The sequence below is a fragment of the Passer domesticus genome, chromosome 21 (genome assembly GCF_036417665.1).
Source record: "Passer domesticus isolate bPasDom1 chromosome 21, bPasDom1.hap1, whole genome shotgun sequence".
In the NCBI taxonomy this organism is placed as follows: Eukaryota; Metazoa; Chordata; class Aves; order Passeriformes; family Passeridae; genus Passer; species Passer domesticus.
In genome coordinates, this window is record NC_087494.1 from 4,276,813 (window position 1) to 4,304,029 (window position 27,217).

Here is a 27,217-nt window from a genome sequence, read left to right on the forward strand (position 1 = left end):
ACAGGCAGAACCCTGGATCTTCAAGAAGTGGTTTGGCCGTGCAACACCAGAGGATGAGGACAAGGATGAGGACAAGGATGGGGACAAGGATGAGGATGGGGACAAGGATGAGGATGAGGACAAGGATGAAGAACCTGCAGATGTCCCCGAGGTGCCAATGGCTGTGACAGAGGGGAAGAAGAGCCAGGAGAAGCAGGAGAATAAGGTGGAGGAGGAGGAGGAGGATAAGGAGGAAGAAAAGGAGGAGAAGCAGGAAGAAAAAGAGGAGAATGAGGAGGAGGAGGATGAGGAGGAGGAGGAGGAGAAAGAGGACAAGAAGAAGGAGAAGAAGAAGGGCCGGGAAGGCCGTGCTGTCCATGCGGAGCGGAGCAGCCGGAGGGAGGCACGAGCCAAGGACAGGACAGCGGGGGACAAACCTGGCCGAGCTCCCAGGGCCCCCAGGGAAGCCGAGCAGCAGCCCCACAAGAAGCGGGACCGGGAGAGGAAGGAGAGGAAGGAGAGACGGCGGGAGCGGGATGAGTCCCGGAGGGAGGGGTGGAGGGGCCGTCCCGGCAGGGCTGACGGCGGCCGGGAGAGCCCGAGGCGGGACTGGAAGCAGCAGAAGGGCAGGAAGCCCTGGGAGCCGGGCAGGGACGGCAGGGCCAGGGAGGGCAAGAGGCGCGACTGAGGCCGGGGTGGGAGCGGGGCTCGATGGCGCTGGATCCAGGGGGATCCAATCCCACCCCTGCCCCCGGCGAGGGACCCCCACCCCTGCCTGCCCTCCAGAGACACCCCCGGGCACGGGCAGCACGCCAGGACCCCCGAGCAGCAGCAGAGCAGCTCAGGAGCCTGGCATGAGCCTCCCCGGGGACTTTGGACCCCCCTGGAATAAAGGTGACCTGAAAGGACTCATGGAAGGAGCTTCTCTGGGCCTCCTGCCTTCTCCATCCCCACCCAGAGCCCCTCTGCAGTTCCCCTCCACTCGTGGCTCCGGGGCAGTGCGGGGATCCCCGTGAACAGAGTTGTGTCCAGACTGTGCAGCTCTTGGGTTAATGGTTTTATTGAAAGCAAATCAAGAGAGAAGAATGTTCTGGGTTACAGAACCAGGCTACAGCCGTCCTCAGAGGGACATCAGGGACAGCCCCCCACCTCACCCAGCCCAGCGCCATCGCTGTGGGGTGGCCCAGAAGGTGCTGGTGACAGAGCAGGGCTGGAGCCCTTCAGCCAGGGATCCCTGCAGGCCTCGCCTTCTCCGAGTCGCTTTTAGGAAGGAAACACAAGAGCAATATCACACAGCCAGAGATGTTCACAGCCCTGACCCGTGGCAGGTTTCAGTATTTGCTAAATCAACAGTGGTTAAAATAAACTATTTTCATTTTTAATAAGGTATTCAACTGGATGTTTTTAAAAAACAGGGGGGAAAAAAAGGAAAACGAGAAAAGCCCTTATCCCTGGTTATGTGTTTTGTCCCTGGTTATGTGTGTGTGTGTTTTCAGGGTTAATCCTGAGGTGGGACTGGTGGGTACCAACCTCCAGCCGTGCCTCCACACTGCAAACCCCGAGGAGGTGTAGCCAGGACAAGCCCAGGAGCTGCTCCCGAGGGTTTGGCCCCCCGGCTGAGGGCCAGGCTCAGCTGGAAGATGATCTGGGGCAGGCAGCCCGTGCTGACGCCGGCGGGGACACGGAGCAGGTGCTCTGGCAGCCGTTTGCTCCCGCTCCCATTAATGGTGTGAGCAGCCCGGGGGTGTAACGGGATCGCTCCCTCCCTCCTGGCCTGGCCCGGCAGCGGGGTCACCGCGGGGTGACGCAGATGTGACCAAGGCACGGCCAGCGGCTCCTCGCGGCTCACGCAGAGCCGTGGCCCAGGGCAAGGCAGGTCCCTGCGAGGGGATCTGGCCTCTTGCTCTGCTGTCACAGGTGGGTGTCCTGCGATGGGCCGTGGGCTGGGGAATGGCCAGAGGATGCTGCAAGGCTTGGAGGAGGCAGCAGCCGCCCTTCCCAGCCACTACAGGAGCAGAGAGTGAGGGATAAACAAGAGCAAGGTCCTGCCTGGATCTGCCAAGCCCTGTCCTCTCCCACGGCCCTGCCGTGCCCGTACCCGGCGGGGGCAGAGCCCGCGGGCACCTCGGGCACCCTCAGCAGCGGGAGGGGAACACCCCCAGAGGAGCACGGAGCAGCCTCAGGGACAGGCGTGGATGAACCCAGAACCAGAGCGATGCTAACGAGCCAAACCACGGGGAAAGGACACACGGGAGCTCCCGTCTCGGGAGAAGCACCAGATCCCGAGCCGGGAGGGCAAACCGGGAGAGGGGCCGGGGTGGGGCGGGCGGCGAGGCCGGCGGGAGCCTCACCGGCAGCCGCACTCCTCTGCCACCATGTTGGGGAACTTGCGGATCTCCAGCCCGTCCGAGGAGAGGCTGATGATGAGCTGGTCCGAGTAGCGCACGGGCACGCAGCAGGGAGCCCTGCGCAGCGGCGAGCCCTGGTCCTGCATGCCCAGCAGCAGCACCGTGTGCGAGAAGTAGCTGGGGATGCGTGCGGACAGCGGCAGCCGGCAGGGCCCCTCGCAGTTGTTGGCCGCGTACATGGTGGGCATGATGACGAAGTGGCGGTCGCGCAGGTCGATGGTGAGCTCCTGCAGCCGGCAGTGCGCCTGGTGCCGGGCGCTGCGGTTCTGCCGCTGCACCTTCCTGCGCTCCTGCCAGCGCGCCCGCACCGACTGCAGCGCCTTCAGCAGCAGCAGCGTGCGCAGCTTCCGAGAGCCCGGGCCCCGCTCGGCCGCCTCGGCCTGCCCCGGCTCCGCCGGGTAGTAGCAGAAGGTCAGGAGGTGCTGGAAAAGCGCCGCGTTGGCTTGGAAAGCCGGGATGTCCCTGAGCTCCTGGATGACCAGCTGCAGTTTGCCCATCAGCAGCTGCAGCACGGTGCCCTCCGGCTGCCAGTCCCCCAGGTGCTGCTCCAGCACGGCCCCGCTGTCCTGGGCCAGCAGCAGCACCGAGGGCTCCTCCGACTGCACCAGCCGCTCCAGCGCCGCCTCCTCGGACAGGTTGAGTAGCTGGTGAGGGAGGGTCTCCATCATCTCGAAGTCCAGCCGGTGGTGGGCAGTGGGCTGGGGGGGCGGCTCGCTGGAGGAGCTCAGGAGCTGCCGGATGAAGCGGCTCAGGGTTGCCAGGAACTGGGCGCTGCCACCGGGCACTGGGGACGAGGTGTTGGCTTGGCCCGGGGCAGTGGGGGTCGGCAGCTCCTCGGTGCCGGCCTGGGGCGGGCTGTAAGGAGAACAGAGGCACAGTCACAGGGGGCAGCCCGAGGGTCCCACCAGGCTGTGCCCTACAGCCATCCCTGGTCCCACAGCTCGGGCTGCCCCTGTCCCACTTCCTCTGCCAGCCCCCGCGTTCTCCCGTGTGTGCAGCCACGGCCACGGACCTGAGCTGTGGGTACGGAGCTGTGTCCACCACGCCCTCAGCAGAGAGGTAGGAGGATGGGGCCAAAGCTTCCTCTTCCTCCTCTTCCTCCTCCTGCTGCCGTGACTTGGCCAGCAGCAGCAGCACCGGGGTCATCCGGGTGAAACATTTGTCATCGGAGCCGAACAGGAGCTGCTGCACCTCCGTGCGGGGCAGGGGGGCACCTGCTGCGGCCGCGAGAGGGGAGGACGTCGGTCTGGGGTCTCCTGCATGTCCCCACCAGCTCTCGAGGGCCTGAGAGAACCCCAAAGGCCGAAGCGAGGACACCAGGGCAGGGGTGCTGCTGTCCCCAGGCTGTCCCCCCGTCCCTACCTCCCGCGCCGCCGTGGATGGCCAGGGAAGCCGAGAAGCGGAGCCGCTCCGCGCTGCGGGTGACCGAGGCTGCGGCGGCTGCCAGGGCCAGGTACTGCGTGTCCCTGGAGAGGCAGAGCCTCTGCACCGAGGCAGAAAGCACAGAAGGCCCGAGGGAGTGAGTGAGACATCACGGGGGACACACTCACGGGAGTCCCCGCTCCGGCTCACGCAGCCCGCGGTGGCCCAGGGAGCAGCGACAGGGAGGCTGGGGATCACTGGGAGCTTCGCCCCCGGCCCCAGAGCTGCTCCGGGGGCAGGCGGGGGATCAGGACCCCAGCCCGGGCTGGTACCGGGGCAGCCCCGCTGGCGCTGCCGCAGCTGCGGACGGAGTCAGAGCTCCATCTGCAGGCACGGCGGGAGCGGGAGACCGGGCAGAGCTGCTGGGAGGGGACGGCAAAGGGACTGGGAGGGGTGGGCCGAGGGACGGGAGGGGTGACAAAGGGGCTGGGAGGGGATGGTGAATGGATTGGGAGGGGATGGTGAATGGATTGGGAGGGGATGGTGAATGGACTGGGAGGAACGATGAATGAATTGGGAGGGGATAACAGAGGGAGCTGGAGGGGCTGTTGAATGGACTGGGAGGGATGACAGTGGCACGGGGCAGCAGAGCCGGGACACCCCCTGCTCCCCCCAAGGCCCGGACCCACCTGGTCCCGCGGCAGCCCCGCGCCGGCGGCCAGCAGCTCCCGCGGGTGCCCGGAGCCCCGGCCCTCCCGGCGGCCCAGGTAGAAGAGCATCACGGCCGCCTGCAGCTCTCCCACAGCCCGTCCCACCTCCTCCTGGAAAACCAGCTGGAACCGCAGCTTCACCTGCGCCTCCCACTGCACTGGAACGGGGAGACACGGCCGTGAATCCCCTCCGGCGCCGCGGGGCTCCGCGGATGGGGAAGGGGCTCCGGGCCGAGCACTGTCCCCGTGGAGGGACCGGGGCACCGGGACAGGAGCCGGGGAGAAGGGACGCAGCAAATCCCGTCCCCGGCTCCAGGGAGGTGGGGAGCGGGGCACACCCCGCACCCGGCCAGCAGGGAGCTGCCTCCCCCAGACCGCACGGAAATCTGCTCTCAGTGGCTCGGGGGCGCTGTGCCCCCCGCCCGGGGAGGAGCCACTTCCCCGCTGCCCGGCACTGCTGAGTCCAGCTGAAAACCCAAAGCCCAGGAGAGGCGGAAGATTCCAGGACGAAAGAAACAATCACAGCCCTCTCGTTACGGATGGAGTTGGAGGCTGTAACTCCACCCCTCTCCAAGAGCGGGATCAGCCCCGGGATGGGACAGGGGAATGTGTGGTGAGGTTTTCCCATAAGGCTGAAGCTACAGGAGCAGCCCAGGACCCCGGGCAGCTCCACAGCCCCAGGAGTGGAGATCAGCACGTCCCGGGCTCCCGGCACAGCAGGAGCAGCTGGGTCCGGGCCCCTCCTTTCTCCCCAGAGCTGGGATGGGACCCAAACCCACCTGCCGTGTGAAGGCAGAAAGTGAGAAACACTCATGAGAGCAGAGCAGAAGCCACCAAGAATCATAGAATATCCTGAGCTGGAAGGGACCCTCAAGAATCACCAGTCCCACCCCTGGCCCTGCACAGACACCCCGACAATCCCACCCTGTGCTCCCCTGAGAGCGTTGCCCAAACACTGCTGGAATGTGGCACTGGGTGTTGGTCAGAGGCGGGGACAGATGGCAGAGCCACGCTGCCATCCTCACCTCCTTAAAAACATGCCCAGAAACATTTCACTCCATCACTTTGCTGTTTTTAAAGGGAACCCAACCCCCAAATGTAATTCTGTGTTTAAATCCCTGACTTGGGGCCAGCAAACACCACCACCCCGAGCCCTGCATCCTTCCCCTCCCTGTTCCACCTCGGAGCCCTCAGGGCTCTCCCACCAACCTTCCTCCAGGTGCAGCACGAGGAATCTCTCCAGCCCGGGCTCCAGGACGTGCTCGTGGATCCTCTGCAGGGGATGGGGCACTGCCCCCGCCTCCCCGGGCCGGCACAGCCCGAAGGTCCCCGCCAAGCTCCCGTCCCAGCTCCGGCGCCGTCTCAGCAGTTTGATGAAGCTGCTCTCGTAGTGGCTGAGCACACCCACCACCTCCAGCTGCCTGGGGCTGGCCCCGTCCTGCTCCATCCTCACCCTGCACACGGGCCCTTCCAGGCCCCCCAGGGGCCAGGGCTGCGGGCTGGAGCGGGACCAGCCCGGGCCCCCCTCCTCAGCCGCTCCCTGCGGGCATTCGGCTCCCGGCTCAGCCTTGGAGAAGAGGCGAGGGGCAGCAGCCCTCCTGGACCTGGCTGTCTCCTGTGAACTTCCATTTCCCACCTTCCTCCCTTCTGCTCCCAGCCCCGGCTCCTCCAGCAGGCTCAGCCCCAGCAGGGAATCCCTTCCCTGTTTCCTGGGCAGAGCTGCCGAGGGCAGCAGCAGCACCAGGCACAGCAGGAGCCCCCCGAGAGCGCTCATGGTCCCACCTCAGCTCTTCCCTGGAGCAGCTGAGGATCCCAAGCCCTCGGCAGAAAGAGGGAGGACAGCTCTCCCTTTTAACCACGGGTGGCCTTGAGTGGCCGAGGCACAACAACCTCCCCTGAGCCGCCCCGGGGCTGTCGCGCTGCAGAGGAGCGAGGGAGGTGGCAAAGAAACTTTTTTTTGTTCTATTTTTGGGGCTGCAGCTCGTTTTGGAAACGTGCAAAGATCGAAGCTGTTGCACTCGCTCGTAGGGATGCACGGCCTTGACTTTGGATGTTTTCTAAAGGAGGATGATGTCTGGAATGGGATCCTCATGGGGACTGGCACGTACGACCCCATCAGCACTGAAACACCGGGAGGGGAGAGCGAGCCAGAGCAGGAGGAGGGGGACAGGGGCAGATAATGGGCTGAAATAAGTAAATGTATGGAAAGCATTCCTTCTTCTGGCTGGAAAACCTTCACCCTGCAGCTCAACAGGCTGCCCTGGAAAAGGGCCTCATCCTGGGAATGAGAAACACGAGGGGCAGCAGCAGCCTGAGCACTTTGAGCACTCAGCACCTCCTTCAGAAAGTCTCACATACACCATTGTAAAGACTTTTCACTCCATGAGATGCCCAGACCCACTGGGACAGCTGGAATTGCCAAAGCCACCTGCCTAAACCATCCTGGAAACCTGTCCCAAGAGATCTCCTGATTTGGGCAAGGGGAAATGTCCCGACAAAAAAGTTCCAGACCCTTCCCTGAGTTTCCAAGTATTTGCAGTCTGCAGCTCAGGATCATCAGAAAAGGATGGAGCACCCAAACTGGAGCAGGACATGGACACAGAGAGGCCTGGAGGAGTCTGAGGTCACTTCTACAGGGGCTGACAAAGGCCAGGGAGCTGCTCCAGGGCTGGAGCCAGGCTGGCAGAGCTGGGGCTGCTCCCCTGGACAAGAGAAGGCTCCAGGCAGAGCTCAGAGCCCCTGGCAGGGCCTGAAGGGGCTCCAGGAGAGCTGCAGAGGGACTGGGGACAAGGCCTGCAGGGACAGGAGCCAGGGAATGGCTGCCAGTGGCAGAGGGCAGGGCTGGATGGGAGATTGGGCAGGAATTGTTCCCTGGCAGGGTGGGCAGGCCCTGGCTTGGGGTGCCCAGAGCAGCTGTGGCTGCCCCTGGATCCCTGGCAGTGCCCAGGGCCAGGCTGGGCAGGGCTGGGAGCAGCCTGGGACAGTGGGAGGTGTCCCTGCCATGGCAGGGCTGGCACTGGGTGGGATTTGAGTCCCTCCCTATCAAACCAGTCTGGGGTTTTTAACTGACTGGGACCATCTCAGCCCAGCAGCAGAGGAAGGCATTGACCCCCCATCAAGGGGGTGCAGCCAGGGCTCCCATGGCCCCTCAAACAACCAGAACTGGCCAGGAACCCCAGCCCTGGCCATGCCCTCACCCACTGAGCCCCCCAGGATCCCCCACGGACCCCCAGTTCAGGGCAGGAACCTGGGAAAGGGCAGAGAAATGGCAGAGCTGCTGGTGCTTTGTTATGGGAACCAAGTGATGGCTGGAAGGAAACATTCAGGATAAATAAACCCACAGAGAACTAAAAACTTGCCTGAACAGAGCTGTCAGTGGGAGGAGGGCACACAATAAAATCATGTGACAGCAGGTGCTACACCTTGGTACTGACACTTAATGAATTATAATAATAAATTAAGATTTAATATCAGCAACAGGGGCCTTTCCATGTCCCTCCTCAGTGAATGAACAGAGATTAAGGGTTTTGGTTGAATCAAAACTGAATAATGGGGGGTAATTAATGGGACACTCATCAGGCAGCCTGAGGGGGATTCCTCAGGCCAAGACAGCTGATGGAGGGGGTGCCTTGAGATTCCCAATCCTTTGCCTCCTCTTTGGAGAATTTCCAAAATGTCACCAGCCCAGGAATGTCTCCAGTGTCTAAGGGGTAAGGAAAGTGAGCCCACAGCAGCACAGGAAACCGGGGGGAAAGGAGAATGCAAAACCTTTTAATGAGCCTACAGAACTCAGCCAGCTTTCCAGAGGTACAAAAAGGATCTGTTCCCTGAATGGGGGGGGGGCTGCGGTTAAAAAGACCCAAATGCCACGGGATGGAGCCCGGGAGGGGCTTCAGTTGGAGGGAGGGGGCGGGGGGATGGTGCCCGGCCCCTCGGTGGGGAGCGGCGGCCGCATCATGGGGGGCAGGGGGGCAGGGGGGGGCACCCCGGGCGCTGGGGGCAGCTGGGGGGGCACGGGCGGGGGTGGCACCGGCCCCGAGGGGGGCATGGGGGGCAGGGCCATGCCCCCGGGGGGAGGGGGGGGCATGGAGTCGGGCAGGGGGGGCCGCGGGGGCAGCCCGTTCATCAGGGGAGGGGGCGGCGGCCGCTTGACGGTCGGGGGCCCTGGGGGGAGGTTCGGGGGGGCCGGGGGCTTCTCCATCTTGAAGTGGAACTGAAGGAAGAACTGGGAATGGAGAGAAAAGGGAACAGTTAATCAGGGATTGACAGAATCCCGGAGTATCCTGAGCTGGGATCATTGATCCAGCCCCTGTCCCTGCACAGCCACCCCAACAGCCCCACCCGGAGCAGCCCTGAGGGCTCCTGGAGCTCTGGCAGCCTTGGCACCATTCCCTGGGCAGTGCCAGCACCCTGGTGACAGCTCTGCCAGCACCCAGGAGCTGCTCTCTGCCCCAGAGCACAGCTCAGGCCCCTCCTGTCACCCTCAGATGTCCCAGCCCTGGCAGCATCTGTGACTGGTGCCAGCCTTGCCCCAGATTTTAACTCCTGGACTCCGAGCACCGAGGGTCCTGTGAGGGGTGGGAGCCCCCCAGGCACTGTCCCCTGGATACAGGGGAGCCCCCCCAGCCCCAGGCTCCCTCAGGCAGGTGTGTGCTGTGCAGGGAACACAGGGCACAGAGCCATGGCGAGGACACAGTGCTGCACATTTCTTATGGAATCATTAGGCTGGGAAAAGCCAAACCTAACCCTAAGATCAACAAGTCCAGCCAGCAGCCCAGCACCACCACATTCACCACTAAACCATGGCCACAAATGCCACATCCACATGTTTTTGAGCACTTCCAGGGGTGGTGACTTCACCACTGCCCTGGGCAGCCCCCTCCAATGCCTGACAATGCTTTCAGTGAAGGAATTTTCCCAAAATCCAACCTAAACCTCCCCTGGCACAGCTTGAGGCCGTTCCCTCTGGTCTCTTCTCCTGTTCCCTGGGAGCAGAGCCTGACTCCCCTCTGAGTGCACCCTCCTGTCAGGGAGCTGTAAGAGCAAGAAGATTCCCCTGAGCCTCCTTTTCTCTGGGTACTGATGCCCCATCCTGCTGCTGCTGCTGCTGCCAGAAACTGAATCCTCTCCAAGATCCCACACAGGAGGATCTCTGTCAGCTCTCCCTGCACAGGTGCACTGAGGGAATGGAGATTCGAACAGCAGGACAGAACTGATGTTACTCTCCCAAGTTGCTCTGCTCTCCTTAAGGACAGACATGACAAAACCTCAGTTACCTGTTTGGTTTCTCTGTTCCAGTGAGTCCAAAACTTTCCCTCTGCTTTATCAATTTCTCTGCTTGGCACCTGCACCAAAAGAGAACACAGAGCTATTCTTAGCAGCACCAGATTAGCTCAAAGGCCCTTTTTAGCCCCAGAGCCTGAGAGATAAGCACAGTTATTCCAGGCCTTGCAGGGCTGTTATTAGACAGAGGTGGGGGCAGGAAAGAATTAAGTTACTTCCCTATCGGTCAAGGACAAGCAGCAAAAATCCCTCCCTGAACATCTGCACAGAGGCTGAGGAGCCCAGGAGGCTCCTGGCTGTGCCAGACACTGGGAATTCACAGCTCCCCAGGGCTCAGCACAGTCTGCTTTTCATGCCAGAGTCCTCCACCAAACCTCAGTGGGGTTTAATAACTTCCAGCCATGTCTTCCTGACCCCCCCTTCCACTCCATTAACCCCTGAGGGTTAGCACAGACATCAGAGAGTTCATTAGGAATTAATTACAGAATATCCTGAGCTGGGATACTCAGGGCAGCCCCTGTCCCTGCACAGCCACCCCAACAGCCCCACCCTGAGCAGCCCTGGCAGCGCTGGCCAAACGCTCCTGGAGCTCTGGCAGCCTTGGGGCCGGGACCATTCCCTGGGCAGCCTGGGCAGTGCCAGCACCCTCGGGGGCAACAGCCTTGCCCTGAGCTCCATGCCAAGCCCTGCCACAGCTCCAGCCCTTGGTGGGCTCCTGGCCCTGGCCCAGAGCAGAGCTCAGCCCCTGCCCCTCTGCCTGCCCTGGGCAGGAGCTGCAGCCCCCAGGAGCCTCCCCTCAGTCTCCTGTGCTCCAGCTGAACGAGCCAAGGGCCCTCAGCCGCTCCTCAGAGCCTTCCCCAGCTCCGTGTCCCTCCTCTGGGCACTCTCCAACAGCTTTGGGTCCTTCTGATCTCGTGGTGCCCAAAGTGCCCCCAGCCCTGGAGGTGAGGCTGCCCCAGTGCAGAGCAGAGTGGGACAGTCCTGTCCCTTGACCTGGCAAAGGCAGGAAGGGAATGCTCCCAGCTTTCCCAGGATTCCTCTCTGTCTTAGGTTGGAAATAGGGATATTCTATTCCCATCTGTCAGAGGTGGGGCAGTTCTCTGCTGTTCATGGGGCAGTTTTCTTTATCTCTCCCACAGCCAATCCTCCCTCCAGCAGATCTCTGCTGTCCATGGCCACTGAGTGTCCCTGCAGGGCTGATCAAATTCCATCCTCCCATGGGGAGATGCTCCGCCCAGGGCAGGAGCCACGCATTCCTGCCTGGATACAATCTGAGCCTGGAACACCCCAGCAGCCTTTGCCCCCTGCATTCCCAGAGGAGCAGCTTTCTCCTGCCCTGCATTCCCAGAGGGAGAGCAGGCCCATCTCCAGCAGCCCTGGAGCTGCAGAGGAAAACTCCAGCCTTGTGCAGGATCCCTGCTCCAGCAGAAGCACAGCTGGCCCTGCAGGAGGGCTGAGCCCCCATGGGATGGGGCTGTGCCACCACCCTGACACACAGGGGGCAGGGCATATTCTGACTCTAGCAGTAGGGTTTTTTTTGTTTGTACTATTACATTTGTATTTTCAGTTCTCCCAGTAAAGAACTGTTATTCCTGCTCCCATATCTTTGCCCGAGAGCCCCTTAATTTCAAAATTATAACTCAGAAGGAGGGGGTTTACATTTCCCATTTCAGGGCAGACTCCTGCCTTCCTTAGCCCACCCCTGTCCTGCCAGACCCAGCAGTGTGGCAGGCCCCTGCCAGGTCTCACCTTGAAGGCGATGGTCTCGTAGGGCTCTGCTGCCATCAGCAGGTACTGCCAGCGCCGGTCCGGGGGCTCGATGCGCTGCTCGTAGGCCGACATGAAGCGGTGCCGGGGCATGATGCTCTCAGCTATCTCAGGGTAATCGATCTGGGGGGGCAGGACAGCTTCAGCAACCCCCCCTCTGCACCCCCAGCTCTGCTCCAAACACACCCCGCAGTGTGGAGCACACCCAGAGCAAGCCACAATGCAAAACGCTCCTTTCTCTCTTAGCAGAATCCCAGAATGGTTTGGGATTAAAGACCCCAAACTGAATTAGGGGAAATTTAGGAGAGATGTTGGGATGGAATTGTTCTCTGTGAGGGTTGCAAGGCCCTGACACAGGTTGTCCAGAGAAGCTGTGGCTGCTCCACCCCTGGAAATGTCCCAGACCAGGGTTAGAGCAACCTGGTGTCAAGGAAGGTGTCCCTGCCCATCAGAGGGGGATGGAAATAGATCATTTTTAAGATTTCTTCCAGCCCAAACTATCCTGTGATTCTCAACTCATTCCACCTCAGACTCCACATTCCTCTCCCACTACACAGCCTGATAGCTGAGCTCAGGGATTTGCTCAACACAATCAGCTGCAGCAACTAGGAACATAAGGCTTCCTTTTTATTACTGATTTCATGGATCCTGCAAAGGACTGCTCATTTAGCAGCAGTGTTACCTGGAAAACCCTGACAAGGAGAGTTTCAACCCTGCCCTTACCTGGAAGAGAAGGCTCTGCTGGCCTGTTTCTGGGTCTCTCTGTTTGGTCACTGTAAAAAAAAAATACATATATATATAAGAGAGCTGAGAACATGCCCCAGCAGGGTGAGAGCAGCATTAATCTGCCCTGGGAAACACACAAAATTTCCAACAATTAAACATTACAAGATTTTTCTCCTGTTTATCAAACAAAATGTCACATTATCTTTAACCAAAGCTACTTCTGGGAGGGTGGGCAGGCTCTGGCTTGGGGTGCCCAGAGCAGCTGTGGCTGCCCCTGGATCCCTGGCAGTGCCCAAGGCCAGGCTGGACAGGGCTGGGAGCAGCCTGGGACAGTGGGAGGTGTCCCTGCCATGGCAGGGCTGGCACTGGATGGGCTTTGATGTCCCCTCCAACCCAAACCACTCTGGGACTGGGTCACTGCCATGGGCAGGTTTGGGCCCCTCACCCCAAGAAGGACATTGATGGGTTGGGGGTGTCCAGGGGAGAGAACAGAACTGGGGAAGGGTCTGGAGCTTCAGGAGGGGCTGAGGGAGCTGGGAAGGGGCTCAGCCTGGAGAAAAGGAGGCTCAGGGGGACCTTGTGGCTCTGCACAACTCCTGGCAGGAGGGGACAGCCAGGGGGTGTCAGGTTCTGCTGCCAGGAGAGGAGGAGAGGGAACGGCCTCAGGCTGGGCCAGATTTAGGTTGGATATTGGGAAAATTCCTTCCCTGAAAGGACTGTAAAGCATTGGAAGGGGCTGTCCAGGAATCACCATCCCTGGAGTGCTAAAACACCTGTGGATGTGGCACCTGGGGACATGGTTTACTTGTGGCCTTAGCAGTGCTAAGTTTACTGTTGGACTCAATGATCTTAAAGGTATTTTCCAACCTAAATTATTCCATGATTCTCCTCTACTGAAGTTCAGCTGCTGTGGGGCAAAGCACTGATGAGACTAAAGAGCCAAATTTTGTACTGAAGGCCAAAAAACCCATGAAAAACAGAAAAAAAAACCTCCATGAGTTCTGTGAGGAGTGAGTGATTTACAGCATCAATGAAAGTTGCTGCAGCACAAGAGAAGGAGGGGATGAAATGCCATCATCTCCCTGGCAGCCTGAGACACACCCATCTATTATTGAAGTGGCTCTCCCTGCCTGTCAGCCATGAAGAGAAGTTCCATGAGCAATTTAAACAATAAAAAGCCTCCAGGAAAGAGCTCATATCTTATTCATGGGCAGAGCAGCTCAAAAGACTAATGAATAATTCACATCCCAGCCAGGCAGGCACTGCCCATCAAGGATCTCCTGGACCCCCTGACTCACCTTTGTAGCCTGGGCGCCCAATTTTCACAAATTTCTTCACTTCCACTTTGACTTTCTCTGGGGCAGGCTGGGCAGGGGCTTCCTTGGCTTCCTTGGCAGCTCGTCGGGCCCTGGGGATTCATTTGGAATTTAAGGGTTACCTGCCCTTGTTTCTAAAGCAAACCCAGGAGCACTTTGAATCCCTCAGCACAGCATTCCACAGGAATCATGCCAGGAAATCCTATTTCCCTTCCCCAGCTGTATCCATCCTCCCCCTAGCTAAAGGCTGTCACTCAACCATCTGATCCACCCTCACCATGACCTTGAGGCTAGGCTCCACAGATGGATTTGAGAAGACTTTAATTCTTGAAATCAAATTTAAAAAAAAAGATAAAGAAAAAAAAATAAAGCCAAACCCACAGATCAAGCAAAGCAAACTGGATTCCTTAAAACAAAAACTTCTCCAAACCTGTACTGACAAATCCAAATCACAGAATCTTGGAATCTCCTGAGCTGGAAGGACCCACAGGGTTCATCAAATCCAACCCCTGGCCCTGCACAGACACCCCAACCCCACCCTGAGCATCCCTGAGAGCACTGTCTAAATGTTCCTGGAGCTCTGGCAGGCAGAGGTCCTTCTAACTAGACTCAGACAATTTGCCTTGAAACTCCATCTCCCTCTTCCTTCAGCAATTTCACAACTGGCTCTGAACTTTAGCTTAAAATGGAGAACTTCAGCACCATTTTTCAAGCAGATCCAGGCTGTGCCTCCTGGCTGCATGAGGAACCACAGTAAAAGAACAATCAAGCAGAGTACAACAGAGTTAAAGGACTACAGACACCAAACATCAGAACATTAAAGTACTTCAACAATGGAGAATAAAGTTATGGCAGAGGGTGACTTACAAATTGGTCTGATGCTTCTTCCCCTGGGTATGTGCTAAGTAACTCCCCTGAAACAAAAACCAAGGTAGAAGTTAAATGAAGCCATGACTGAAGCATTCCTGTCACAGGGTGACTGCATCACTCCCTGACAAGGGTGTTTTAATCCTCAGCACAGAGAAATCTCACTCCAAAAGTGCAGATTGCTCTCAGCTGCTGAGCTGTCACAATATCTTGGGTTATAAAATATGTGTGTATTTTATTATTTTATGTTAGAACTGGGGCAGTCATTTACAACTGATCTTCCCTCTGGGGAGACATCTTTTGTTAATGGGCTATTAAATAACTGCATAACTGATAAAATTATGTCATCTCATTGAGAGATGTTCTGCTCTAAGTATTCTTACTTAGATATAATGTGAGATTTAGAACACTAGAAGTAGTCTTTCTGTACTAGATTCTAAGAAGAACAGCTTTCTTTTTCAGTAGATGCTCAGAAGACTAAGCTCTTCTGCATTACTACTGAACCTTCAGAAGAAAACTGCACTCCTCAACAAGTTCACAGTGCACACTGTGCCAGGCTTAACCACCTGTCCTAGACTGCAAGGCAATGTGTGTTCTGTTCCCATCTGTCAGAGGTGGGGCAGTTCTCTCTGTTCATGGGGCAGTTTTCTTTATCTCTCCCACACCCAACCCTCCCTCCAGCAGATCTCTGCTGTCCATGGCCACTGAGTGTCCCTGCAGGGCTGATCAAATTCCATCCTCCCATGGGGAGATGCTCCGCCCAGGGCAGGAGCCAAGCATTCCTACCTGGATACAATCTGAGCCTGGAACACCCCAGCAGCCTCTGCCCACTGCATTCCCAGAGGAGCAGCTTTTTCCTGCCCTGCATTCCCAGAGGGAGAGCAGGCCCATCTCCAGCAGCCCTGGAGCTCCAGAGGAAAACTCCCCCCTTGTGCAGGATCCCTGCTCCAGCAGAAGCACAGCTGGCACTGCAGGAGGGCTGAGCCCCCATGGGATGGGGCTGTGCCACCACCCTGACCCACAGGGGGGCAGCTCCTGCTCTGACTCTGGCAGTGTTGTTTTGTGTTACTGCATTGTTTATTTTATTTTTTATTTTCTTCCCTAATAAAGAACTGTTATTCTGCTCCCATATATTTGTCTGAGAGCCCCTTAATTTCAAATTTATAACAATTCACTGGGAGGGGTTTACATTTTCCATTTCAGGGAAAGCCGCTGCCTTCCTTAGTTCTTTTCAAACCAAGACACCTCCCCTCATGTCTCAGCAGTCACTGCCCAGGTGCTGAAGCTCCTGTTACTCCCAAGTTGCTGCTGCTGGGATCAGGACAGGCAGGTGTTCCCCTCACCTCATTGTTGTGGAGCGTCAGGCAAAGCTTGCACTCGTAGGAGCCCAGATGATTTTTCATAAAATAGGGGTCCTGGGAAAAGAATGATGGACAAGTTATGAGCAAAATCCATGGGCAAAGCAGGAGAATAACCAAAATACTGCAGAGTTCTGCACTGGAGGAAGTGGTTCCTCCCCCCAAGGGTGCTGGCACTGCCCAGGGAATGGTCCCAGTCCAAGGGCAGAGCTGCAGGAGCGTTTGGACAGCGCTGCCAGGGCTGCTCAGGGTGGGGCTGTTGGGGTGGCTGTGCAGGGCCAGGGGCTGCCCTGAGCATCCCTGAGGGTCCCTCCCAGCTCAGCATATTCCAGGATCCTATGGCTGAGTTCAGATTTTAAATTAACAGCACAAGAGAACTTTAGGAGGAGGAAACAGAGAGAACCAACAGCAGCCGTGTGCATTGGTGACAGAATTCCCAACTGCACCAGGACACACCACAACCCAAACCAGCCCTGGGGAGACTGGAAATAGATGGATACACAAGAGCTGGCACCTCCCTGTCACTCTGTCCCAAATATTCCTTATTCAATCCCCACATGCCCAGAAACAGAAGCATTTAAACCCAACCCAATCCTCAGCCTGGAGATGAGAAGGCTCTGGGGTGACCATGGAGCCTAAAGGGGCTCCAAGAGAGCTGGAGGGGAACCTTGGAAAAGGGGACAGAATAATGGGGAATGGCTTCAAATAGACCAAGAGTAGGTTTAGATGGGATATTGGGAAGAAACTCTTGGCTGTGAGGGTGAGGAAGCCTTGGCATGGATTTCCCAGAGCAGCTGTGGCTGCCCCTGCACCCCTGGAAGCGTCCAAGCCCAGGCTGGACAGGGCTCAGAGCAACCTGAGCTAGCTGCAGCTGTCCCTGGATGCTCTTTAAGGCTCCTTTCAACCCAAATCAGGCCGTGAGCCCTGGCTGTGTCCCTGCACCTTGTTGATGTCGATGGTCTCCAGGGCCAGCTGCCGCAGGCGCTCCCGCCGGTCGCGGTTGCTCTCCGAGGCCGAGGCCACGCCGCCGCTGCCCGTTTTGCCCCCGGGGCGGTGTTGGAAATCCATGGCGGGGCTGTCTGCGCCTCAGCTCCTCCCCGAGAAACACACAGGCTGGGGGAAGAAAGGAGTGCCGTGATACTGAGCCACAGGACTGCTCGGGCCCAGCAGGGAGGGCGGGGGTGACAGCCCGGACACGCGCCGCGGGATGCAATCCCACGTCTGGAACTCGGGGAAGCAGAGTGAAAGGATGCAGAAAATCCCCCTGGAGCCCTTCCCATCTCCCCAGCCACCCCCAAGCCCAGCTGGGCCCAGCGAGGCCAGGCAGCCCCACCAGAGGAGCCTCCCCCCTCACTGAGGCACCCCCAGCCCCAGAGCTCGCCCCTCTCCACCACCAGCTCTGCTGCTCCCCCAGCACCCCCCGAGCCCCAGGGCCACCCCCCGCCAGCCCCACGGCAGGGTCAGAGCCCCCCAGCAAGGCCGGGGGCTCTGAGCACTGTCCCCAAGCCCCAGGTGAGGCCCTGGAGTCGCCCCTGCCCTCAGCAAGGTCAGAGCCCTCCCCAAACCTCCCCACACAGAGCCCAAACACTGCAAAGGCCTTTGAGGAACCCCAAATCCTTCCCCACAGAGCACCCAGCTCTGCCAGTGCCTCTTCCCCAGTCCCTCTCCTCTAACTCCAGTCCTGATTCCCCTGTCAAGGCCCCCCAAACACCCCCAGTCCTGCTTCTCCTGATCCTCCCAGTCCTACCCCCATTTTCCCTGTCCTGATTCTCCAGTACCCCAGTCCTCCCACCCAGTTCCCCCAGTCCCCCTGCAGCAGCTCCAGTCCTGATTCTGCAGCCAGGGGCCCCAGGTACCCCCAGTCCTGATGCTCCCAGTACCTCCAGTTTCTCATTTGTCATTCTCCAGTTCCCCCAGCCCCACTAGCCCAGTTCTCCTGCTCCCTCTCTTTTCCAGCATCCTTGGCTTTCCAGCCCAGATTCTCCAGCACCCCCAGTTCTCCCACCCAGGTCACCCAGTTCCCCCAGTACTTTTCCAGTAACTCCATCCGAGTTCTGCACTCAGGGCCCCCCAGGTGTCCCTGCTCCTGCCCTGCTGATCCTCCCAGTACCCCAAACCCAGCCCAGGCCCTACCCCCAGTTTCCCACCCGTGACTCTCCCGTTCCCTCAGCCCCATCACCCAGGCTGCCCAGCCCTCCCAGTCCCTCCTTCCCAGCACTCCCAGTCCCTCCTTCCCAACATTCCCAGTCCCTCCATACCCAACATTCCCAGTCCCTCCATACCCAACATTCCCAGTCCCTCCTCACCCAGCACTCCCGGTCTCTCCATACCCAACATCCCAGTCCCTCCATGTCCAGCCCTCCCAGTCCCTCCTTCCCAGAACTCCCAGTCCCTCCACACCAGCTCTCCCAGCCTCCCCTCACCCAGCTCTCCCAGTCCCTCCTCACCCGGCTCTCCCGGTTCCCAGCTCCAGTTTCCCCAGTCCTGCCCAGTTCCCCTCACGCTCCCCTCTCCCGCTCGGTACCTGCGCGCGGCCCCGCTCCCCTCAGCCCGGCGCATGCGCGCTCCCGCCGCCCCGCGAGCGCTTCCGGCGGGGCTGAGGGCGCTTCCGGCGGCCGGGCGGGGCCCGGGCGGGGCGGGCCCGCCATGCGCTACAACGAGCGGGAGCTGCTGTCCCTGGCCCGCCAGCCCGCCGAGAAAGCGGCCGAGATCCGCATGAGCGTCCCCAAGAAGGGCAGCGGTGAGGGGGAGTCAGGGCTGGGGTTACCGGGGTAGGAGCGGGGCAGGACCGGACCGGGCGTACCTGAGGGGCCCGAGTGGGGGATCGGGGCTGGGGTTACTGGAGAGCGACTGGGAGCGCTGGGGTGATGGGGCTGAGGGTACTGGGGAATCACCAGTGAGAAACCGGGGCAGCACCGAGTCAGGACTGGGAGAACTGGGAGTACTGGGGGCGGGGGGCAAGGCTGGAGGGCGGTGTGGGGAGGAAGGTGAAGGTGGGTCAGAACTGAGGGGGCCCCGACTGCAGAATCAGGACTGGGGGTACTGGGGAGGGACTGGGAGAGAGAGGCCCGGAGCCCTGGATGGTGGGGCTGGGGGAACTGGGTGAGAAACTGGGGGTAGGACCAGGGCAGGACTGGGGCACTTGAGGGGCTCCAACTACAGAATCGGAGCTGGAGTTACTGGGGGGCGAGGCTGGGAGGGACTGGGGGGGCTGGGTGGGAGGATTGAGGGTGCTGGAGAATCCAGCCTGGGAAACCAGGGCAGCACTGGGCAGAGCCCTGGGAGCACTGGGCACAGGGGCAGGGTGGGGCTGGCTGTATTGCCTGGGCAGCACTGGCCCAGGCAGATGGCAGGGCTGGAGTGTGGGAATGGGGAGCACGAGGGGTGGGATGCAGTCTGGGTGTGGAGGGAGGTTCTGGGGCTGGGCTGGGCTCGGGGAGACCCCCAGAGATCCCCCATTTCCAGGGGATCTGGGGAAGAAGCTCTTCCCTGAGATGTCCCAGCCTGCACACCAGCCCTGGGTGGGGCTGCCTCATCCCGAGCCTTTCCTGCTCTGAGCACCGCTGCACTTTGTCCCCTGGAGGTGACAGTGTGCTGGCAGCTCCTGGGCTCTGCAGCTTTCCCTGCAGTGCCTGAGGTGCTGCTGGGAGCTCTGCCTGCCCGGGGGCTGCTCTGGCACCCCGAGGCCACTTTGTCAGCCCAGGCAGAGTTTGGGGGAGCTCTGGTGGGTCAGTGCCATGCTGGGGGCTGGCAGGGCTGGCAGGGTGCCCCTGTCCCCTGCCTCAGCCCTCTCGTGTCCCTGCAGTGCTGAAGAAGCGCCTGGTGAAGCTCGTGGTGAATTTTCTCTTCTACTTCCGCACCGATGAGGCCGAGGTAGGGCTTGGGCCCCTGGCTGGGGTCTGTTCCCCTCCTCCTGTCTTCCTTTTCTGTGCCTGGATTGTGTGGGCTGGGAAAATGGTGCAGGAGCTGGAGCAGGGTCCAGCTCTCCTCTCCCACCTGCTCAGCAGGGCTCCAGGAGAGCTGCAGAGGGACTGGGGACAAGGGACAGGAGCCAGGGAATGGCTGCCAGTGGCAGAGGGCAGGGCTGGATGGGAGATTGGGCAGGAATTGTTCCCTGGCAGGGTGGGCAGGCCCTGGCTTGGGGTGCCCAGAGCAGCTGTGGCTGCCCCTGGATCCCTGGCAGTGCCCAAGGCCAGGCTGGGCAGGGCTGGGAGCAGCCTGGGACAGTGGCAGGTGTCCCTGCCATGGCAGGGGTGGCACTGGGTGGGCTTTGAGGTCTCTTCCAAGCCAGAGTTCTATGAAATACCAGATAAATCAGGTTTTCAATCCCTTCCCTGCTGTCTGACTTGCTTCTGATGCTTTGGTTCACTTGGACAAGGATTTCCTGTGGTTGCTCTTGTGCATGGCCAGTGTCACCTGCTGTCCCAGGTCCCTGAGTAGCCTCAGGTGTTTTTTGTCCATCCTGAGCTGCTCCAGCTCCCCTCACACTGTGTAACCCTTGCAAGGCTCCAGGACTGCCCTTGCACAGCTCACTGGTGGTTGTTCTGGGTGTCACAGTAAATGGTTCATCTTTGATTTTAAAAGCAAAAGTTCTTCTCTGGTGTCACAGAGTGGTAAAGACCTGAATCTGGGCCAGGAGAGGTGATTAACATCTAATTAACAAATGCAAAGTGCTACAGTGAGACTGGCATGAAAAGGTTCATTAAAGGAGCATGAAATATGGTGCAGTCAGACTGAATTATTTAAAAGCAGCACCAGCTTGTGAAAGCTGGTTAAAAGGCTCCAGGGGAGCACTGTGGGTTCAGCCCTGCTGGTGCTGGGGGCTCTGTGGTTAAACCCTCTCTCCTTGTGTTTCCAGCCCATTGGAGCTCTGCTGCTGGAGCACTGCAAGGTCACCAAAGAGGAGGAGAACGTCTTCTCCATCAGTGAGTGCTGCCTGTGCTCCCCTTCCCCTGCTGGCCCGTGGGACAGGAGGTGTTGGACTGCTCAGGTCCTGCTTTCCCTGGGGCACTGGGCTCAGCCCAGCCCTGCTCCTGCTCACTGGGGTCCCTGCCCTGCCCTGCTCCTGTCCCTCACTGGGGTCCCTGCCCAGCCCTGCTCCTGTCCCTCTGTGGGCTCAGGCTCTGCTCCCAGGGAACAGGACGAGAGGAAATGACCTCCAGTTGTGCCCAGGACAGGTTTAGGTTGGATACTGGGGAAAATGTACTCACCATAAAGGTTTGGAGGTGCTGGCAGAGGCTGCCCAGGGCAGTGGTGCAGTCACCACCCCTGGGATGTTCAGAAGAGGTGTGGCTGTGGCACCTGGGGACAGGGGTGAACCTGGAGGTGCTGAGCTGATGGTTGGACCTGATGATCTCCAAGGCCTTTTGCAGCTTTACCAATGCCTCAGCCTTTCCCTCCTCAGCTGTTCCTCACTGCCTGTGGCCCATCCTGAGGAGAGCTCAGGGAGTTTCCATGGCACAGCCTGTGGGGTTTGCACAGCTCCACGTGCAGAGCAGCACAAAGAGCAGCCAGCCACACTGGGTGTCTGTGGAATCCCTGGCAGGGGGAGCTTGGTTATTGACAGATCTGCTCTGTGCTGCTGCATTTTATCCAAAAAACACCCTGGAGAGGCTCAGATAAAGCTGCTCCAGCCCCATCCTCCCCTCTGTGTGTCCTTGTGCAGCTGCAGCTGGGCCAGCTCCCCTGGGAGCAGCCTTTCATCCTGCAGCTCTCCCCTGTGCCAGAGGTATGTGGCCACAATAACAGGATGTTTCTCCAAGGCCATCCCTGTATCTTTTGGCCTGGCTGCCAGGCACAGCTGTGGCTCTGCTCTGTGCTTCCAAAGGACCCTCAAACTGTCTGGACACACTGAGCCCACAGCACCACGTGCTGGGTTTTGGGGCTTTTAGGGGTGTTGGGAGCTCTGGTGGGGGAGGATTCCTGAGCAGGGTTAAACCCAGCAGTGCCTGGTGCTGGGGTGTGTCCACAGCACATCCCGAGGTGCTGGTGCAGCCTGAGCCAGCCCTGAGGGTCTGCTCAGCAGAGCTCTGGGGACAGGAGCTGGGGACATGTCCTGGCTGTGGTCAAGAGCTGGAGTGGCACCAGGACCTGCTCTCCATGGTGGCAGTGCCACATTCCCAACAGGCTCCAGCAAAGGCAGCTCTGGGCCTTCTCCCAGTGCAGTTTGACTCCTTGGTTGGCTGCTCCCTGCAGGTATCCCAGTTCCTCTCAGGGCTGTTTCCCACTTGGATTTAAATCCCTGCTGTCTTTGCAAGGGGCTCAGGGTCAGTCCTGGATCTGGCTGTGCTGGTCCAGTTCAGTTCACCCTCAGCTTGGGGAGTTGATCTTCCCGAGGTCTCTGGCTGCTGTAAGCTGGGAAATGCTGTGGGCAGCTGCCCCAGGCACCAGGGAACGGGAGAGGGGCTGGAGGCTGGGGATGCAGACTCATTCCCAGCTCATCTTAGTTAACAGAGCTGCTAATTGTGGCCTGGCAGAGTCTGGGGAGGGAGTCAGCAGCAGCAGCTCTGCCAGAACCTGCCTGGAGCCTTTTCCATGTCCCTGTCAGGTTTCATCGAGGAGCCAGAGAGGAAATACTGCTTCGAGTGTGCCACGGAGGAGCAGTGCCAGGAGTGGGTCGAGGCACTCAAGAGAGCCAGGTGGGCTGAGCCCTGGGAGTGCTGGGGGCTCTGGGCTGTGTTCTGGGACCAGGAACTGGGAGGGCAGTGCTTGTCTCCTCCCAGACAAGCTTCCCTCCAGCTCTAAATAGCATCTGAAACTTCCCCACATCCTTCTCTGCTCAGCCCTTCCCGTGCTCTGTTCCTGTCTTGCAGCTACGAGTTCCTGAGGAGGAGCCTGATTTTCTACAGGAACGAGATCCAGAAGATGACAGGGAAGGTGAGTGAGTCCCTGCAGGCACTGCTCAGCTGTGACTGAGGCCTTTGGGTGGCAGCAGGGGCTGTTGCTGCCAGTCCTGCCCAGGCTGTGTGTGGGAAGGAGATCCCAGATTCCACTGGGAGCTGTGGTCTCCACAGCCAGAGCTGAGCACCTTGCCCTGGTGCTCACTCCAGCCCTGATGCTCACATTCCAGTGCTGGAGTGGCCCAGGGTTTGGAGCTGGACAGGTCCAGAGCTGGCCTGGCCTCCCAGGGGCTCTCTGGAGCAGCTCCACCAGCCCTGGGCAGATCCTTGGGTAGAGGTGCTGCTCACCCCCTGCCAGGTGCCAGGAGCATCCCTGCTCCAGGGAGGGAGGTGGCTGTGCCTCCCTGGCCCTTGGCTCCCTGCTGTGGCCTGTGTGTCCCAAGGGCTTTATCTGCATCTCACTGGTGCCTCCCTGTGCTCCCACAGGACCCCCTGGAGCAGTATGGAATCTCAGAGGAAGCTCGTTTCCAGCTGGGAGCACACAGGCAGTAACCCTCACCTGGCTGCAGCTGGCTCCACCCCAGCAGCTCTCACTGTGACCACCTGACTTTTTTATTTATTACTCCAATCGTTTTGTATTTTTTTAAGGAATTCATCGCACATTCCCAGTGCCCCAGCGGGGGGGCTGAGCTGCTCCCTGGGTGTGCAGAGGGAGCAGAGCCCCCAGGCCTGGGTGGGCAGAGGCAGGGGCTGACAGAGCTCCAGCACCTGCTCCACCCTTCTGCTCAGGATCCTCCTGCAGCCCCCCAGGAGCCAGCCCAGGGCTCATCCCTAGCTGCAAGAGGATGTGACTGATGCATTTCTGGGCTCCAAATTAACCCCCTCCTGCCCTCCAGGGAGGAGTGGGAGTTCCTCCAGCTCAGCCACGGCTCCAGCTGATGGAGAGGAGCATCTGCAGCCCTGTGCAGCCACAGCCTCTCGGGGTCTTCTTTTCCCTCCCCTGGGCAGGTGCTGCACTGCTGGGGGCTGGATAAGCCCATCCAGAAGGACAGAGCTGCAGAGCAGGAGGGAACAAAGGCAGGGAGAGCTCCCTGAGTGATGCTGCCTGTCTGCAGAGCTCTGCAGTGATCCAGCTTCCCAGGGAGGAGGCAGATGGAGAAGCTGGCAAAGGCAGGAGCTGCTCCCTTTGGCTGGAGGATGGAGCTGCAGGACATGCACCAGCACAGCCAGGCATTAACCCTTCATTCCCTGAGCCACTGCTGCAGCTTCTCTCCCTTCTGTGTGTCCCCTTTGTCCAAAGGGACAGACCAAAAAACTGTGCCAAGGTCACAGTGAGCTGCCAGGGAACCAGGGCTGCCTGTCCTGGAGCCCCTGCAGGGAGGAGATAAGGATTAGGAACAACATCCCCATAGGATCAGCTCTGGCTCTGGCTGCACCAAGGAAAACTGCCCAGACACGAGGGGTGGAGGACACTCCCCACACCCAGGGCTGCAGTACACCCAGATTTTTGACTGCCAGAGCAGCTTCCCTGGAGCCAGCCTGGGAAAACTCCCAGGAAGGGCCTCTGGGAAGGTCCCAGGAGTCACTGTCAGGGGCTGGGGCTTGGCCTGGCCTTTGGGAGCTGCAGCTCTGGGCGTTGTTCCCCTCCAGCTGCCCAGCCCAGGGAGGGGGTGGAGCAGCCTCTGAGCTGAATTTGAAGGGAATTTTGGTGTCTTTTCCTCCTTGGCTGGGAATTAATGCCCAAAGCAGAGCCCACACTGCAGCTTTTGGTATCCTGGTGTTCCCTCTTTACCTCATGCAGCTGAGTACCAGGAGTGACACCTTCACTGATGCTTTATTTTGATCTCAAAGCTGAGATTTTTCCCTTTTCCCTCCCCAGATGCTCCCTTTCCCTTGAATCATTCCAGGTGCTCCAGAAATGACCAAAATGAGCTGAAGGGCAGCTGCCCTGGGGGTTCAGCTGAGGGCACAGGGAGGGAGCAGAATCCAGGGGGGGTTGCAGACAGATGGCAGCTCCAGGGGAAGCAGCAGCGAGGGATTAAGAGCAGGAACACCCAGGAGCTGTGCTTTAGGGAATCAGTATCCTTGGATGACTCCAAAGGGCATTTTAATCCTGCCCAGCCTGCATTTTTACAAAGCAGGGCTGAGTTCTCAGCTGGGCCTGCCACCACTGTAGCAAATGTGTCACCTGTGCCTTGCAGGACTCGGGGGCCTCCTCCCTGGACCCTTTCCCCAGGTGGAGCTGCCACCCTCAGTGTCACTGTGCAGAAGATGGGGGTTTGATTTGCTGTTCCAGGGAACAGTTGGGTGAGCAAGAGCAAAGCCCAACACTGATGTGAATGTTCATCACCAATGACATTTCTGAACTGAATGTACAACAAAAGCTGTGAAGAGTTGCTGGGGCCAGGCCAGGCCCAGGGACTCAGATCCATTGTAGGGCAGGGCTGGGACAGGGGTGGGAGAGGGAGGGAGGGAGGGAGGGAGGATGGTACTCTTTGTAGAACTCTGAAATCTGCATCACCTGCTGCTGATTTACAGACAGTTGCTCATTTTTCACGTTCTGATGACTTTGCTTGTTGTGTTTCAGCTATTTCTGTGTTGTACAGTGAACATTCCCAATAAATCCTGTTTTAATCTTTGTGCTGGTCAGAACTGTTCTACACCACCAGAAGCTGCCTGGGAGGGGTGGCTGGAGCCAGCCCAGGGCCTGCCCAGGGGCACCAGCTGTGGCTCCTGCTCAGGACCCAGCTGGGGTTGGCTCCACCAGGGGCTCTGGAGAGGCTTTTTCAGACAATCAGAATATTCTGGATTGGAAGGAGCCTCTAAAGGTCAGCTAATCCAGCTGGTACTGGAGCCAGGCCAGGGCCAGCTGCCAAACTGTGTAGGAAGGGGAGCTGGGTCAGGCTGTGGCTGTGGCCCAGCAGGGCCAGGGCTGGGGGCTCTGGCTGAGGCTGGGGCTGTGTCTTGTTTTAAATCCTGCAGGGAATTGGCTCAGGAAGTGTTTGTGGCCTCCAGCTCCGAGGTGTAAACACATCCCTGGCTGCCTGTGGGGTTGGTGCACTGCTGGCTGAAAGGGAACAAAGCTTGGATGGGTTGGGAATCATGGAAAGGTTGAGGTTGGAAAAAACCTCTAAAAAATGAGAGTCCAGCCCTGACCCAGCACTGCCATGGCCACCACTGTCCTATGTCCCCAAGTGCCACATCCACACTTTGTTCCTGGGGCTGGTGACTCCAGCAGTGCCCTGGGCAGCCCCTTCCAATGCTTCCCACACCTTTCAGTGAGGGAAATTTTCCCAATTTCCAATCTAAACCTGCCCTGGCCCAGCCTGAGGCCGTTCCCTCTCCTCCTGTCCCTGTTCCCTGGAGCACAGCCCGACCCCCCGGCTGTCCCCTCCTGTCAGGAGCTGTGCAGAGCCACAAGGTCCCCCTGAGCCTCCTTTGCTCCAGGCTGAGCCCCTTCCCAGCTCCTTCAGCCTCTGCTGGAGCTCCAGACCCTTCCCCAGCCCCTCAGTGTCCCTTGCTGGGCCCAGAGCTGTCCCCAGGCCCTGCTGTCCCTCCCCAGTGCCCAGCACAGGGTCCCCAAACCCCCAAATGATCCCCAAACCCCAGAGCTGAAGGTGCTGCCTGGCTCAGGGATCTCTGTGCCCCCCAAAACCCCAAATCCCATTTCCCTCCTGATGCTGCTCAGGCAGTGAAAGTCCACACGAGCTCGGTGTATTAAAATACAGACACTTTAATATAAAGACAAAACTTCAAAGCATCGTTTCAATTACAAATCAAGGGAGACACAAGAAATTAAGTGGAGGGAGGGGAGCAAAAACTAACTCTTACATTGTGGAGAATTAGAAAGGCCGGGTGGAAATATATATATTATACATACATATATACACACCAGAATTCACACTACTGCTAGGCAGGAATGAAAGGAATGACAGAACAACTTACCAGTATAAAAAAAAAAATCCAAAAACAAACCAACCAAAAAAACCCAAAAAAAAAGAGATAAATTAGGGGAAGTTTGAATTTTAAATAATTCAGTTTAATAGGCTAAACTATATAAACTAATTCCTATTCACTAGGAAACATCCCATATCACTGTCCTAAGAAAATGGGTTTTTCTAAAAATCCATTGAAAAATGGATTTTTATTAGTAGTTAAAAGTTTACTAATCAATTCCTGAGCAACAGCAACCTCATCATCTACTGCTTTCCCCATCCAAGTCCCACTCAGCGAGGGCAGGCTCTCACTCCTAAAAAGTTTAAGTAGAACAGAGACCTAAAAAGTTGGGTTTTAATTGGAAATTGATCACTTCAAAGATTAATAGGTTAAAAAAGCCAAGCAGGATGGATCAACCCATTCCACCTTTTCATCAATAACTCCAGAGACAAAACCTTTTAAAAAATTATTTGACTGCACCAGAAAAGCAACCAGATGTACCTCGAGAAAACCAAAGGATCACAAACCTGAGAACTTCAGGGTTAGCACTGTCAAACTTGGAATTTTTGGATGTAATTTTGTTTTTACACTATAAAGAACTCAAGGAGCCTCTTCAGGAAGAAGGTCCCAAACAGGAAAAGTACCGGAAATTTTTTTACCAATTTT

General features: G+C 58.5%; 4 protein-coding genes across 6 annotated transcripts in view; 2 read left to right on the forward strand and 2 right to left on the reverse strand.

The window, feature by feature from the left end:
- The window catches only part of LOC135284663 (nucleolin-like), a 35,228-nt gene extending 33,835 nt beyond the window's left edge, over nt 1-1,393 (forward strand). The window contains exon 7 of the mRNA XM_064396276.1: nt 5-1,393. Coding sequence (XP_064252346.1) covers nt 5-667 — 663 coding nt within the window. The 3' untranslated portion in view covers nt 668-1,393. The remainder of the gene's footprint in view (nt 1-4) is intronic.
- AMH (anti-Mullerian hormone) lies at nt 1,022-8,073 on the reverse strand. Its single transcript, XM_064396275.1, has 5 exons — nt 5,669-8,073; nt 4,439-4,617; nt 3,750-3,870; nt 3,400-3,604; nt 1,022-3,242 (listed from the first exon to the last, which is right to left on the reverse strand). The coding sequence occupies exons 1-5, from the start codon at nt 6,231-6,233 to the stop codon at nt 2,327-2,329; spliced, it is 1,986 nt and encodes a 661-aa protein (XP_064252345.1). The 5' UTR covers nt 6,234-8,073; the 3' UTR covers nt 1,022-2,326.
- Nucleotides 8,074-8,209: 136 nt separating this feature from the next.
- SF3A2 (splicing factor 3a subunit 2) lies at nt 8,210-18,368 on the reverse strand. 3 transcript variants are annotated; one of them, XM_064396277.1, is made up of 9 exons: nt 18,301-18,368; nt 16,719-16,889; nt 15,762-15,833; nt 14,419-14,465; nt 13,534-13,643; nt 12,233-12,282; nt 11,492-11,632; nt 9,736-9,804; nt 8,210-8,684 (listed from the first exon to the last, which is right to left on the reverse strand). In XM_064396277.1, exons 2-9 carry the CDS (start codon nt 16,842-16,844, stop codon nt 8,352-8,354), a joined length of 948 nt encoding a protein of 315 aa, XP_064252347.1. In that variant the 5' UTR covers nt 16,845-16,889; nt 18,301-18,368; the 3' UTR covers nt 8,210-8,351. The 3 variants fall into 3 exon arrangements, with proteins under 3 accessions (XP_064252347.1, XP_064252348.1, XP_064252349.1); XM_064396278.1 differs by having other exon boundaries at nt 18,224-18,308; XM_064396279.1 differs by lacking the exon at nt 18,301-18,368 and adding an exon at nt 18,083-18,108.
- Nucleotides 18,363-25,253, forward strand: PLEKHJ1 (pleckstrin homology domain containing J1). Its single transcript, XM_064396280.1, has 6 exons — nt 18,363-18,516; nt 19,582-19,649; nt 20,635-20,701; nt 22,324-22,414; nt 22,589-22,652; nt 23,102-25,253. Exons 1-6 carry the CDS (start codon nt 18,423-18,425, stop codon nt 23,165-23,167), a joined length of 450 nt encoding a protein of 149 aa, XP_064252350.1. The 5' UTR covers nt 18,363-18,422; the 3' UTR covers nt 23,168-25,253.
- Nucleotides 25,254-27,217: the final 1,964 nt, after the last annotated feature.

Bases quoted from the DNA above. Each gene is read 5' to 3' on its own strand.
- AMH (XM_064396275.1), bottom strand. From the start codon at position 6,233: ATGAGCGCTCTCGGGGGGCTCCTGCTGTGCCTGGTGCTGCTGCTGCCC. The intron at 4,618-5,668 runs GTTGGTGGGAGA...TCCCCGTTCCAG, and splicing joins CGTGCTGCACCTGGAGGAAG to TGCAGTGGGAGGCGCAGGTG. The intron at 3,605-3,749 runs GTAGGGACGGGG...TCGCGGCCGCAG, and splicing joins CATCCACGGCGGCGCGGGAG to CAGGTGCCCCCCTGCCCCGC.
- PLEKHJ1 (XM_064396280.1), top strand. From the start codon at position 18,423: ATGCGCTACAACGAGCGGGAGCTGCTGTCCCTGGCCCGCCAGCCCGCC. The intron at 19,650-20,634 runs GTAGGGCTTGGG...TTGTGTTTCCAG, and splicing joins TCCGCACCGATGAGGCCGAG to CCCATTGGAGCTCTGCTGCT. The intron at 20,702-22,323 runs GTGAGTGCTGCC...TGTCCCTGTCAG, and splicing joins GGAGAACGTCTTCTCCATCA to GTTTCATCGAGGAGCCAGAG.
- SF3A2 (XM_064396277.1), bottom strand. From the start codon at position 16,844: ATGGATTTCCAACACCGCCCCGGGGGCAAAACGGGCAGCGGCGGCGTG. The intron at 14,466-15,761 runs GTGAGGGGAACA...TTTTTGTTTCAG, and splicing joins TGACGCTCCACAACAATGAG to GGGAGTTACTTAGCACATAC. The intron at 12,283-13,533 runs GTGAGTCAGGGG...TTTTTTTTACAG, and splicing joins TGGGCGCCCAGGCTACAAAG to TGACCAAACAGAGAGACCCA.